Here is a 12,939-nt window from a genome sequence, read left to right on the forward strand (position 1 = left end):
TGGTTAGGTATGAACACATAGCATACACACCCAAATACTCGAAAGTAGCTTACATTGGGTTTTACCTTCCAAAGTAATTCGAAAGGAGACACAAACTTTAATCCTTGCTGTGGAATTCGATTGATTACATACGCAGCTGTTTGCATGGCCTCAGCCCAAAACCTCCAGGGTACATTTTTATCATGCAACATGCTTCTACATATTTCACCCAAGTACCTGTTCTTTCTTTCAGAAACCCCATTTTGTTGGGGTGTGTTTGGACATGTCAGTTGTCTTTTGATCTTGTGTTCCTTTAGGTAGTTAGTGAACTCATCTGAGAGGTACTCACCCCCGTTATCCGAACGTAAACACATTACAACATGTTTCAAATCCTTTTCTGCTTCTTCTTTAAATTCCTTAAACTTTTGGAATACTTCTGTCTTTTCTTTCAAGAAATACACCCATAAAAATCTTGAATAGTCATCGATAAAAGTTACCATGTACCTTAAACCTTTGACTGATGGTTGCTTCACAGGCCCAAATACATCTGAATGAATAAGTTCTAAGGGTTGTTTAGCTTGAAAGTTCGACTTCTCAAAGGGTTGTTGGTGAGCCTTTCCATATTGACACCCAGCACAAATAGTTTCTTTATTCACTGCTAACTGAGGTAGCCTTGTAACAAGTTTCTTTCTCATCATCATATCCAACTTGTCATAGCTTACATGGCTCATTCGCATATGTCACAGTTCACTAGTTTGGTTCTTTCTAGTTCTTTCTACATACGTCGTTTCTACTGACATGACATATATAGACTGTGATCGATGTCCCTTCAACACAGGTACATATGGAGTTTCAAACTTCTCATATATCTTGACATCATCTGGTCCAAACACCACATGATGTCCCGCAGAGGCTAACTGGGAAACTGAGAGCATATTCTTTCTCATTCCTGGAACGTGATACACTCCAGGTAGTGCAAGCTCATGATTACTTTCTTCCGGTGAAAACACAACATCACCTATATGAGCTATAGGGAGTTTAGAATTGTCGGCTATGACCACGACCCTACTTCCTTCATATTTAACTGGATCTTGTAACCTTTTCTTTTCTCCTGTCATGTGGTTAGAACATCCCGAATCTACAATCCATTCATCTAATTTGTTGCTCTCACCAGTTGTGGTAGCTTTGAATACATCATCTTCACCAACTTGAGCCATCAATGCTTCAGCGTCCCAAGGCTCTTCTTCTTGAGTAGTTGCGGTATTCCCTTCTTCTATCGGCTTTGTAGGACAATTTCGGGCTATATGATTCTTTCCTCCACAATTATAGCATTTAAAAGAAGATCGTTTGTTGTGATAGCGACCCTTACCCTTATCTCCTTTGTTTGAATCACGGCCCCTTCCTTGAGAGTCGGAACTCTTAGCCTTATCTTCATCTTTCTTAAAGTTTTGACTTGAACCTCCCTTGTACTTTGTTCGACTTTTCTCAGCATAAAGAGCTTCTTCAGCGTTTTATCGGTACCACCTCCCATCTGCTTTGCTAGAGTCTCTTGTGCTGCCAACAAATTTTCAAACTCCACTAAGGAGGGTTGGATTGGCCACCCTTGAATCGCTGCTACAAAACTCCGGAATTCTGGTTTCAAACCATGTATAATGATCCTTTTCATCCTTGTTTCACCAATGTGAGCCAAAGGATCTAATTCTCCAATCTCTCTGCACGTAGCCTTCACTTTATGGAAGTATTGAGGAATCGACAACTCCTTTTGAGACATTGACAAGAGATCATTCTCGAGCATTTGGAGCTTTGTATCATTCTTCTTGGAGAACAGCTTAAGCAAGGTTTTCCACGCTTCGTTTGAATTTGCAGCATCTCTTATATGTTCTAACATTTCTTCTTCCACAGTCGTCTTCAACACAAACATTGCTTTTCCAGCCTTGATCTTCCATTTACGTAGTACACCATTGTTATCTTCAGCCTCTGGTTGGTTTATTTCTGTTCCTTTTACAACTTCCCAAAGATCCTGGCCTTGCATATACGACATTATGCAGGTAGACCAAGTATTGTAGTTGTTTTGATTAAGTTTCTTCACACCACCAACCACCTGCATCTCAGCCATGACCCGGTGCTCTGATACCACTTTGTTAACCTGCTGAAGATCTTAAACAACACTCACACAGAGTTCTTTTGAATGTACTATGAAAAACAAAGACACACAGGAAACAGACGACACATATAGAAAAACACACACTAAGGGTGTTTCTTACTTTTATTAACTGCTAGAAACAAAAGCATCACACGCCTTATAAACATTACAAGGAACGTGGAGCACAGAACATGGGATAACCCACCACTACTTCTAAACTGCAAAAAGACTAGATAAACAAAATACTAAATAAAGTAAATAAAGCATAAAACGTGGAGACTTCGATCCATAGAAACTAGATGCATAAAGGTGTTGTACTTTCAATAGAATCGGCCTCAACTTTGTGTATCTACACTAGGAAAATTCCAACCTTGGAAAAATATATTGAGCCCTAATTAATCAAAGATTCGTGTTATTCCTTTTTGTTCATCTGCTTCGTCCACTTCAGGTACGGAAGTGGGAGCTTCAGTGGTGGACGATCATGGTCGTCACGTACAATTTTAACATCGTCCGGGAGGAGGATTCAGAAGGAGATAGCAGAGCTCAAACACCGACCCACCTGTCGATTGTTCCGCTAGTCCCAAAAGCGATAACCTCTATCACTGGGTCGCTATTTTCTTCAGTCGCCAAGGTCAAACCTGCTCAACTCAATTCTTACTGTGTGTTTCACTGTTTTTGTTAAATCTCCTACCTTTTTGTTCTAATTTATGAATTCGGGCATTCAGTTTATTTGATTGAACCCGATTAATAGCTTAACGGTAGATACATCCTTGTGAATAAGGGATTTATGAACTCTGTACTAGTTTTTACTTAATTTTGAAAGCCTTAAGAAACCTACAAATGTTTTTGTATGGAATGAGGAAAAGATGTTGGGTCAAATGCTTAATAGAAGCTATTCTTATGTTTATTATCTTTTTTCATTTGATTTCAACTCAATAACTAGCCTATATGGTAGACGAATCACCGTGAATAAGGGAGTTTTCAACATTTACATGTTTTTATGATGTAGGGTATTTCGGTAATCAGGTTCTGTGTATAGGGTGGTGGTGATGGTGAGGGATGACCTATATGGAGATGGTAGGGTGCACCAAAATCGATTTCAAGGTTTTCCCTCTTATTTCTTTGCTATTGCTCAAATAAATTGCGTGTTTCTATTGTTCTGTGATTCTATCTATAAACAGGGTTTGGATTATGTGTAATGTTGTTTAGTTCCCACCGAAAGAGAGACATCAGAAGTGAGTGACTTCATTTCTTGTTTTCCCAATCAATGATTTGCTATCGTTTGCACGGAGAAGGAATTGGAAAGTGAGATTCCATTCCATGAGCCGGCTGAATGGAATTGAATTTTGTACATACTTATACAATGTTGTGTTGCCGCTGCATATTAACTTCAGTTTCTGAAATTAGATGTTGAAGCATCCATCTGTTATGGACGTTTAAGAAAATTCATGCTACTTCTCTCTTTTGATTAGATTTATGCTTATATAAACATAAACTTTTTATTTATTTATTTATTTATTTATTTATTTAAGCCCATAAAGCCTCTATGATCCTCTGATACAGGAAGTGTTCATTTGGTTGAATTATGTGAAACTGGAGAGTTCTTTGTGATGAAAGCAATGAATAAAAGTGTAATGCTCAAACGTAACAAGGTAAGAATATTAAGGGTGCGTTTAATTGCGGAAAAATATACCGTTTTTATTTTTCTAAAATTTTCACGGAAAATGAAAATTTTCCGTTTTCTAAAATTACAAAGAATTTGGAAATTTTTGGAAAACCGATGATCATGGTTTTCCATATTTATAATTCCAAAAATTTTCTAAAATATAAACACACACCCACTCTCACCCCATCCACCTCTACCTACTCTCGCCTTAACACCTCCAACCCACCATACCCCTACCTATTCACACTCTCTCCAAAGCCCACCCCACCCCACCCCCACAAATATACACACACACATGACAGACCAACCCCCAACCCCCCCCCCCCCCCACACACACACACAAACACACACACACATACACACCCACCAACCCCCACAAACACACATACACACACCCCTACAAACAAACACCCACCCACACCCACACCTCTACAAACACACACACACACACACACCAACCCCCACAAACACACACACACACCCCCACCCCTACAAACACACACCCACCCCCACAAACTCACACCCACATCCACCCCACCCCACCCCCACAAACACAAACACACACCTACACAACACCACTACCACAATCACCAACCTACCATCACCACCACCACTACCCCATCACCAGCACCACCGCTGCAATCACCACCACCACAATTGCCGCCGCCACCACCACCGCCTGTCATCATCACCACCTCCGCCACCCCTCGCTGCCACCGCCACCACCACCACCACAGTCGCCATCATCGACACCAACACTGCCCCCCCCCCCCTCCCCGCTGTTGTCCCACTACCGCCACCGTCCCCATCCCCACCCTACCACCGCTACCTTTTTTTTCTAAAAATGAAAACTGATAGAAAAATACACATCTAAACACGTTTTCTCATTTTCTAAAATTGAAAATAAAAAACGAATAAGTTTTAACTAAACGTGTTTTCTAAATTTTCCAATGAAAACTGAAAATGAAAAACGAAAATTGAAAAGGGAAAACGAAAAACAGAAAATGAAAACTATTTTTCCGTAGCTAAACGCAACCTAAGGTTGCGATTAGTTGCGGAAAAAATGGGTCTGATAATAAATGGTCCATTAGCATGGCCTAGACAGCTCTGGCGTGCCAGCCTTGCCTGGCACTCCTTTGCCAGCCTTGATGGGGACTCCCTAGCCAGCCTTTCCTGGCGCTCCCTTGCCAGCCTTGCCTGGGACTCTGACACCCAACTCTCCCAGCCTGTCAATATGTGACTTCATCTCCAAGATGTGAGTGCACATACACTTGCCAATAGGGCTTGAGCGACCTTGAACTATTCAAGTCTTTAAACTTATGGGTTAGGGAGAATTATTGGAGGAGATGGAGAAAGCTTGTTCCAAGAGATTTGGGAAGATCATAGTTGTCTGAACTAGACACCTATGTGGTAGAAATTCAAGTTAGTTGATCTAAGTCCTTAATATAACACCCAATATGAAATATTAAGGCTAGGACCCAACACAATATTTTATAACTTGGAAGAGGGATGTCGTAATCCAAGCTACAAAATATTTGAAGGTAGGTAAATGACGATTACCAATTTCCACCACGAAAAACGAAAAATAATTTTAGGTCTTAAGTGAATTGAAACTCGTAGATCCTTTGAGATTCATTGAACTTTTCAATGACATGTTTAAATCTCGATTGTGCCCTCTCAAGTTTGTGACTGGGATGCCAAGGATCACAAACAAGGTGTGAATAACCATGCAAATTAACTTGGTACCCTTAATTTTTATCACCTAATCGATGTGCCGGTTACCCACACGCGCTCCACCAATCTATGATAAACATTAATTTACCCTTTGACACTCTTACTAGTCCATGTTAGTGTGTCAGTTACCCACACACGCTCCACCAACGACTTGGTAAGGTATAAAGTATAATTTCATGGGTTAGCACCAAATTCACATTTTCCTAAAGTAACTAAGATTGAGAATTTAATAAGGTTTAGTTACTTTATATTTATCATTATACTTTTAATGAAAGGAGAATTAATGTCTTGTCAAACCCGTTCGGCTAACGACCATCCACCAGTCAAGGAAGCGGTGGGTGAGAGTGGACACCCATTAAACTGCCATTTTATAGGTAGTAACCTTATACCCCCCTTATAGACCGGCTTCGTGAATGAGGCCTACTAACGGTAACACTGACTTTGTTCTTATATATATATATATATATATATATATATATATATATATATATATATATATATATATTAACTATTAATATTATAATAGTATAAGGGTTGAATTTTAACTTTTAAAATTCTAAGGGTTTAACTTGGAATTAAAGTATTCATGGGGGGAAACTTTACAAATTCCAAAACTTGAGGGAAAGTTTTGAACAATTCAAAAAACTTTTGGTTTCCATAACATATGAGTTTAAAGTAGTTTTAATGAAAAAACTCTTCAAGTTCCATAACTTGAGGACAAGTTATGGAAGACTTTAAAACATTTAAAAAATGAGACTCTTCATTTTCATAACTTATGGAAATCTTATGAGTTTTAAAAATCATAAATGAGACTTTTCATATAACTTGAGGACAAGTTACAAAAACACATATTATGAACAACTTTTAGATCAATTTGGATCGAAAACAAATTATCACATAATTTTTCTATTAATCTAAACTAACTCATAAGAACAAGATAATTCATATCATCAATCTTCAAGAAATTAGCATAAACATATAAACTAATACAAATCTTGAAATTATGACAATTATCTTTTGAATTGGATTAGCATGAATATTACCACATCAAAAAACAGGTTTATAAGTTCAAAAACAACTTAAGGTAATGTTCCTACTCCAATTCCAGGCTTAAAAGTCGAAAAACTGCACTCTGGAGCACCAAATCGTCGAGTACATGAACTAACTTGGCGAGTTAGTCAGATTTGTACTTGGACTCGGCGAGTCCATCAATGGAATCGGCGAGTCCAAGGCAAAATGCATGCTACTCGACGAGTCTATCAGTGGACTCAGCGAGTCCACTGTCCAGACAGCCAGAAAATCGATTTTTTCAGCAATTTGCATCAAGTATAATTGAAAACAAGCCTTGGCTCTGATACCACTGATGTGTTTTAGTATACTACAACATCCTATGGTGTACATACAACCCTAAAAACCTTAGATCCATGTTTTCACTAATTATACATGCAAATGGTTTCCAAGGCATTAAACCTATAACTAGCATGCATTTGGCATAAACCATATAAGATACTAGTTAGGGTAACATACCTTTCATGTAGCTTGAAGTCTTGATGTATTTGGCCTTAAGAGCTTAGCCCCAATAGTGTGGAAGCCTCAAATTAAGTCACAACACATCATGGACAAAGGATGAAACTTGAGAGAGAATTCATACACACCAAAACCGTCCATATTCTCCAAGAATACATTAGTGGTGATTTTGGCTATGAAGTAACATATTTATATGTGGAATTCCAAACGTCATGGGTTAACCCGAACTCATACCCATGGGTGTTATGATCCATGGTTCATGTGGCCCAACTCTTTATGTATCCATACATAAACTTGTTCCAACATGGATCATAAGCCCAACACATATAAATATAACTAATTACCATAATTAGTCCCCACAGATTTAATTAGTCTCTTTTGATCACTAAATTAATTTCAAATTAATTCTTGATGAATACTAATTAAAACATATGATTTCATATTAATATATTATAACTTATAATATATTAATAAATCATATATAAATCCTTCTCTCAAGAGTCTATCCTAACAAATTGTCTTGATGATATGCAACACAAATGGACCATGCTACTCTCGGGTCAAGTACATACCAATAATAGTTATGGGCTTAGACATCTAATCCAACACTCCCTTGCCAACCTTCCTTGGTGCGCGCCCGCCCGCCAGCCCCGTCCAGCGCCTCCGGGCGGCCTTGCCCAGCTCCTCGCTAGCTGGGCCTGAATTGGGCTCGCGCAAGGTCTGCCCTAATTACCCTTGAACTAATTGTCCCCTATAAAGTGAACAATATCTCCTCCCTGGAGAGGGATCTTCCCCTTGGCTCAACCGCCACCCTAGACTCCGGCCGGGTGGCGCAGCCGCTACCCTCCGCCGCCAGCTACCATACACTACCCCTAGCACCAATATGGTTCGCTCCAGCTATGGAGAACCATCGCATCCATCAAGCTGATCTAACTTAGTCGTCGGAGTCCGCTCCCGCGGCACAGTCTCTGGGGCGGCTCTAACGGCCTTGTCTGTTGTGATCTCGCAGATCCTCTCCGGCGTAGAAGCACACTCTCAGAGCAGGTGGTCGGAGATGATGTCGCATCATTTGGCTCCATCCCATACTTGAACGAGCAGCCACCATCTAGCTTGGTTTCAGGCTCGTTCTTGCCTAGATCTGTTCAGATCTGTTGCGTTTCAGCTTAGGTTTGCTCAGATCTTTTCATATCTACCATCATTTGTTCAGATCCGCTTGGCTCTTGCCAATAGATGTCCAGATCTGATTAGCTACGTTTCAGATCTTTCAATCTGATGCACTTTTTGTTCAGGTCTGTAGATCTACTTCATTTTTAGCTCAGATCTTTTGATCTTAACGTTTTTGTTCACTTAATCACCTCTCAAGTTTAAAAACACCAGCTCAGACCCGTTTTTACTTATATTTTCAGGGAGAAAAGAGGATTTTACGAGCTTTTCTCCATCTTTGTTCATATTTTGGTGTTTTATGCAAGCAACTTGAGAGTTGAAGAACATTTTGGTCAATATTTACTTTATTTTCAGTTTATGTTATAAAGAAATCACCTTCAGTTTATGATTTTCTTTGCAAGACTTCTTTGAAGTGATATATTTAGTGTTTTCTTAAAAAACTTAGAGAAGGAAAACGAAAAATTTTCAGATCTGTTTCTTGTTCGTGTTCTGATGTCTTGTTGAACAAGCTGAAGAGAAAATAAAATTTTATCAGAAGAAAACCTTGTTAGATCCGTTTTTGTTTATATTTTGGGGTTTTTTTAAGTAAGTTAGAGGAGAAAAGAAGTTCCCTATGAGTTTTACCCTATCTTTTGTTCATACATTATCAAAAAACTCTCCCCTAGTTGTGCATTTTCGTATACATTTTTACCCACTGCAACAACTATTTCTACACACAACTATATGGCTTGTACGTTTTACAAAACCTTCAAAAAAAAAAAGAATGAAGGAGAAGTTTTGATGGGTCTTACCCCACTTTCAGTCCATACATTATCCAGAAAATCTCATGTTTATGACTTTTTGTATATAAGTTTACTCAAGTTGTTTAGAAGCTTGGAGAAAAAATAAGTTTCTATAAATTTTTTACCTTCTCAAATTTTTGGGAAACTTACTCTTCATTTGAGTGTTTATATATATATATATATATATATATATATATATATATATATATATATATATATATATTCTCAGCTCAGATCCTTGGATCTGCTGACATTTTTGTTCATTTTAAACATGTTTGAAAGAAATCGTTCAAATCTATTTTTGTTCATATTTTGATGGTTATATTCAAATTTGAGATGAAAGGAAGCTTTAATGAATTTTTACCATTTTTCAGTTCACATATTATCAAACGTTTATTTCAATAATGCATCTAAATGTACAAATTTCTTTAACTTGTGTTGTAATTCTTGTACATTTCAAAACACTAGTGAAAGTTATTTTTGCCCAATAGTGTTACCATTTTAGTTAATGGTTTTCAAAAAAATAATAATAAATAATAAATAAAAATAAAAACCAAGTGTATATGCACAGAGAAAATCTTTACAGCTCATATTTACGACAAATCATCCAAAATATGTAACGAATTGTTGTCACTCTCAAGCTGACAAGCAATAGGGGGAGAGATGGTGTGTCCTGTGTACACCACAATTCAAAAAATAATTCATGACAGGAAAAGACAAGTCAAACATCACATCCACATAGTGCATCCAGCTAAAATATCTAAAAGTATGAGTCATACGAGTTTTTAGAAAGCTCGAGAAAAAGGGGACCATTAGACACATTATTGAAGACATGTGGCCTTTCAATATAGAAAGGAGTTGTAATTATTTAGGTTTTGTCTTTTATAATTATTGTATGTCTATTGTATTATTGTGATGTAACATAAAGTGTTAGTCCCTCAATAGTCTAGGGGGCTATATTGTAAATATGTTTGTCATATTGCAATCAAACGATTACAGCCTATAAATAGGGCATTTGTCCATATGAAATAAACAAGCTAAAATTGAGTGTTTAAGATTTGAGTTGATCTCAATCTTCTTTTGTTGAAATAGCTCGTCTATTTCTGAATAGCAGAACCCTATCCAAACATATCCATATATTCATATATCCGGAGGGGGAGGAGCTATCCGACCATCTACACAGTACATATGGCTTAAAAACCTACGGAAAAGACAAAATAAGGCCCTTAGCAGCCTTCAGAATCACCTCACTGGCGGTGAAAACCATATCACCTTCAGTCGCTCTCAGCTTGTTGTTCGACTCCTTGGATGAAGCGACCTCTGCCAGTGGCCACTGCCAACCGGATCGCCAGTCACTTCCAGCCGGCAACAACAACATCTTCAAACAGTCCAGCGACGGTGGTGATCCTTCTCCACGAACATTGAACCTCTTATAACCACTGGCCACCTCCAAGTGTAGACCTAACAAGCCAGCATCACCGGCAAAACGCTACTCTAATTTTCCTATTACAAACAATGACTTCCAGCGAGCAATTCCCAGATTACCCGTTGACCACAACAGCTTTGACGATAGCAAACATCAACCTCCGAGATATCAAACAACAACTAGGCGAAATAGCTCCAACATTGACCTCGTCTCATTACCGACCTCAGTTTATCGATCCACTGCCAATAGCTGGGACCAAACTACCGCCAGTCGACTGCTTTTCTCCGATCAACACACTTCAGTACCTGCAAACCTATAGTAAAGACTCACTACCAAACGACGTAGCAAATTAGCGCCGCCGACAATGACGGTTAATATTCCGACCTCCTTCCCCAGTCGGCGATTCTCATAGAGGGAACCACCAAAGCCTTCGTAGGTCTGTAACCGCCACGCCCCCGTGTTCAATCAATAGCCGCTCGCAGGAGCTAAGACACCACCGAATCACCTCTAGTCACCGATCGGTGCCACTTGACGCAACTAGCTAGCGTCGCCGGTGGACCCTACTGCTCAAGTAAAGCTCTGATTTCCTTGCACAACCGATTTCAGACTGTTGCTCCACCATTATCGCCGTCAATCCATCGGCCTAAGGTCCGATGCGACCTTTCATCTTCGTGTTCAGTGAGCGCATAACGGCCCCATCGTTTGACATAAATGACAAAAGAAATTAGGGCACTAGCCCACATCTCGCATGAAGGCTCCAGCAATTTTATATTAGGCTGATTATCTCTGATTGGGCTCACAACTCGGGCATGGAGTATTGTTTTTCAGCTGGGACAATTAATGAATAAATGGGTTGATAATTTGGATTCTTATATTTATTTTGGGCTTCCTTCAAGATTATTCCTCCATAATGTTGGGTTGTTGCAAAAAAACAAAAAAAACCAAAAAAAAAAAACAAAAGAGAACAGAGATATCTATTTTGGTATGCATTCGACTCACTAACAAAGAAAATAGAAGCATGTTGGGCCATGTGTTAGGTACTTAACTGTCTACATAAAAGCAAAAGAGCAATAGAAGACGTGTTTAGAGTCAACCCAAAATAAAAAAAAAAGAATTAGACCATGGCTTATAATTATACAAGTGAGGGCGAACAACCTTGGGCTCCAACAATTTCTTTTGGGCCCCTCCTATGATAAGTGGGCTAATATATATTATTTTGGGCTTAAGTTGTATTGGATATGTCATGGGCAACCTCTACAATCTTAAAATGGGCCACCCTAGCAAAACAAAATAAGTTGTTTAACACTCATGCACCGCAAACCCCGCTCAACAAAATACGTTTTAAAATACGTATTACGATCCAGACCACTCAGCGTTTCAAAAAAAAAAGGAGGGAGGGAGAAGAGTAAGTAGTACATTGCTACTACTACTATTAGTAAAGCATTTCGAAATAACCCTCGGCAACTGCGATACTTGGCTATCAGGAGCCACGTTGACCAGCTTCATGCAGTCTCGCTACTCAGCTCTCATCAGTCGTGTTGGCCGACATCCCGCAGTCGCGTTGCCCAACTCTTGGTAGCCGCTCTGCCCAGCTCTTGTCAGCGCTTGCATCGCCTAGCTCTTTCCGGCGGCTATGTATCTCAGCTTTCAGCAGCTATACATCCATATTTCCCTTTCTCCACCTCCTCTAAGGAAAAAATAGAAGGGGGAGGGGAGAAGGGTTAGTACGACACTATGCAGAAGTGATTTTTATTCAGAAGGCGCAGAGTTAAAATACATAAATAGTTGATGCTATGCATGATAGTGCATTCCCAAGGTGACATTAATATTCTGGATCGAAAGAACAGCCTCGTGGTTCAACCCTCGGTAGTCTCGTTGCCCAACTCTCAGTGTTCGTGCTGCTCATCTATCGCTAGCAGCTCGATGCTCAGTCTCAGCGGCCCCGTTGACCAGCTCTCGACAGCAGTCTTAGTATGCACCACTTGACAACATCTACACTATCCAGATCTTAGTAGCATCGTCGCATAGCCCTCGGCAGACAGCCAAGACAGCGAGACACCAATAGCCACTACAACTAATGATGCAGCAAAGCATCAAGTGCCATTACACTTCAACCCGAACTGATCACCCAGTCCAGACACAAAAGATTGCATGATGTTGCGCCCAATTGTGCAAGGTTCAACATCCTTGCCTTGAGTCGTCTGACTTCTCAGCCTGACTCCATTATAGCGGCAAGCTCCACATGCGAGGTTCAGTACCCTTGCCTTAAGTCGCCTGACATCTCAGCCCGACTCCATTATAGCGGCAAGCTCCGCATGCGAGGTTCAGTACCCTTGCCTTGAGTCGCCTGAATTCTCAGCCCGACTCCATTATAGCGGCAAGCTCCGCATGCGAGGTTCAACACCCTTTCCTTGAGTCGCCTGACATCTCAGCCCGACTCCATTATAATGGCAAGCTCCGCATGCGATGTTCAACACCCTTGCCTTTAGTCGCCTGGCTTCTCAGCCCGAATCCATTA

At 39.8% G+C, this 12,939-nt stretch overlaps 1 protein-coding gene and 1 long non-coding RNA gene across 3 annotated transcripts; one reads left to right on the forward strand and one right to left on the reverse strand.

Moving 5' to 3' along the window:
• Nucleotides 1-719: 719 nt before the first annotated feature.
• On the reverse strand, nucleotides 720-2,095 carry LOC145130527 (uncharacterized). The gene is made up of 2 exons (XM_079065313.1): nucleotides 1,349-2,095; nucleotides 720-1,289 (listed from the first exon to the last, which is right to left on the reverse strand). Exons 1-2 carry the CDS (start codon nucleotides 2,093-2,095, stop codon nucleotides 720-722), a joined length of 1,317 nt encoding a protein of 438 aa, XP_078921439.1.
• Nucleotides 2,096-2,382: 287 nt separating this feature from the next.
• Nucleotides 2,383-8,073, forward strand: LOC145167169 (uncharacterized). 2 transcript variants are annotated; one of them, XR_013740981.1, is made up of 4 exons: nucleotides 2,384-2,753; nucleotides 3,132-3,226; nucleotides 3,304-3,774; nucleotides 8,059-8,073. It is a non-coding gene; the product is annotated as an uncharacterized LOC145167169 (long non-coding RNA). The 2 variants fall into 2 exon arrangements; XR_013740978.1 differs by having other exon boundaries at nucleotides 2,383-2,753; nucleotides 3,132-3,774.
• Nucleotides 8,074-12,939: the final 4,866 nt, after the last annotated feature.

The sequence above is a fragment of the Lactuca virosa genome, chromosome 1 (genome assembly GCF_052849685.1).
Source record: "Lactuca virosa cultivar CGN04683 chromosome 1, Lactuca_virosa_CGN04683_v6, whole genome shotgun sequence".
Lineage (NCBI taxonomy): Eukaryota > Viridiplantae > Streptophyta > Magnoliopsida > Asterales > Asteraceae > Lactuca > Lactuca virosa.

Coding starts and splice junctions, on each gene's coding strand:
- LOC145130527 (XM_079065313.1), bottom strand. CDS start 2,095: ATGGCTGAGATGCAGGTGGTTGGTGGTGTGAAGAAACTTAATCAAAAC. Junction 1,290..1,348: donor TTCAAACAAAGGAGATAAGG/GTAAGGGTCGCT, acceptor TGTGGAGGAAAG/AATCATATAGCCCGAAATTG.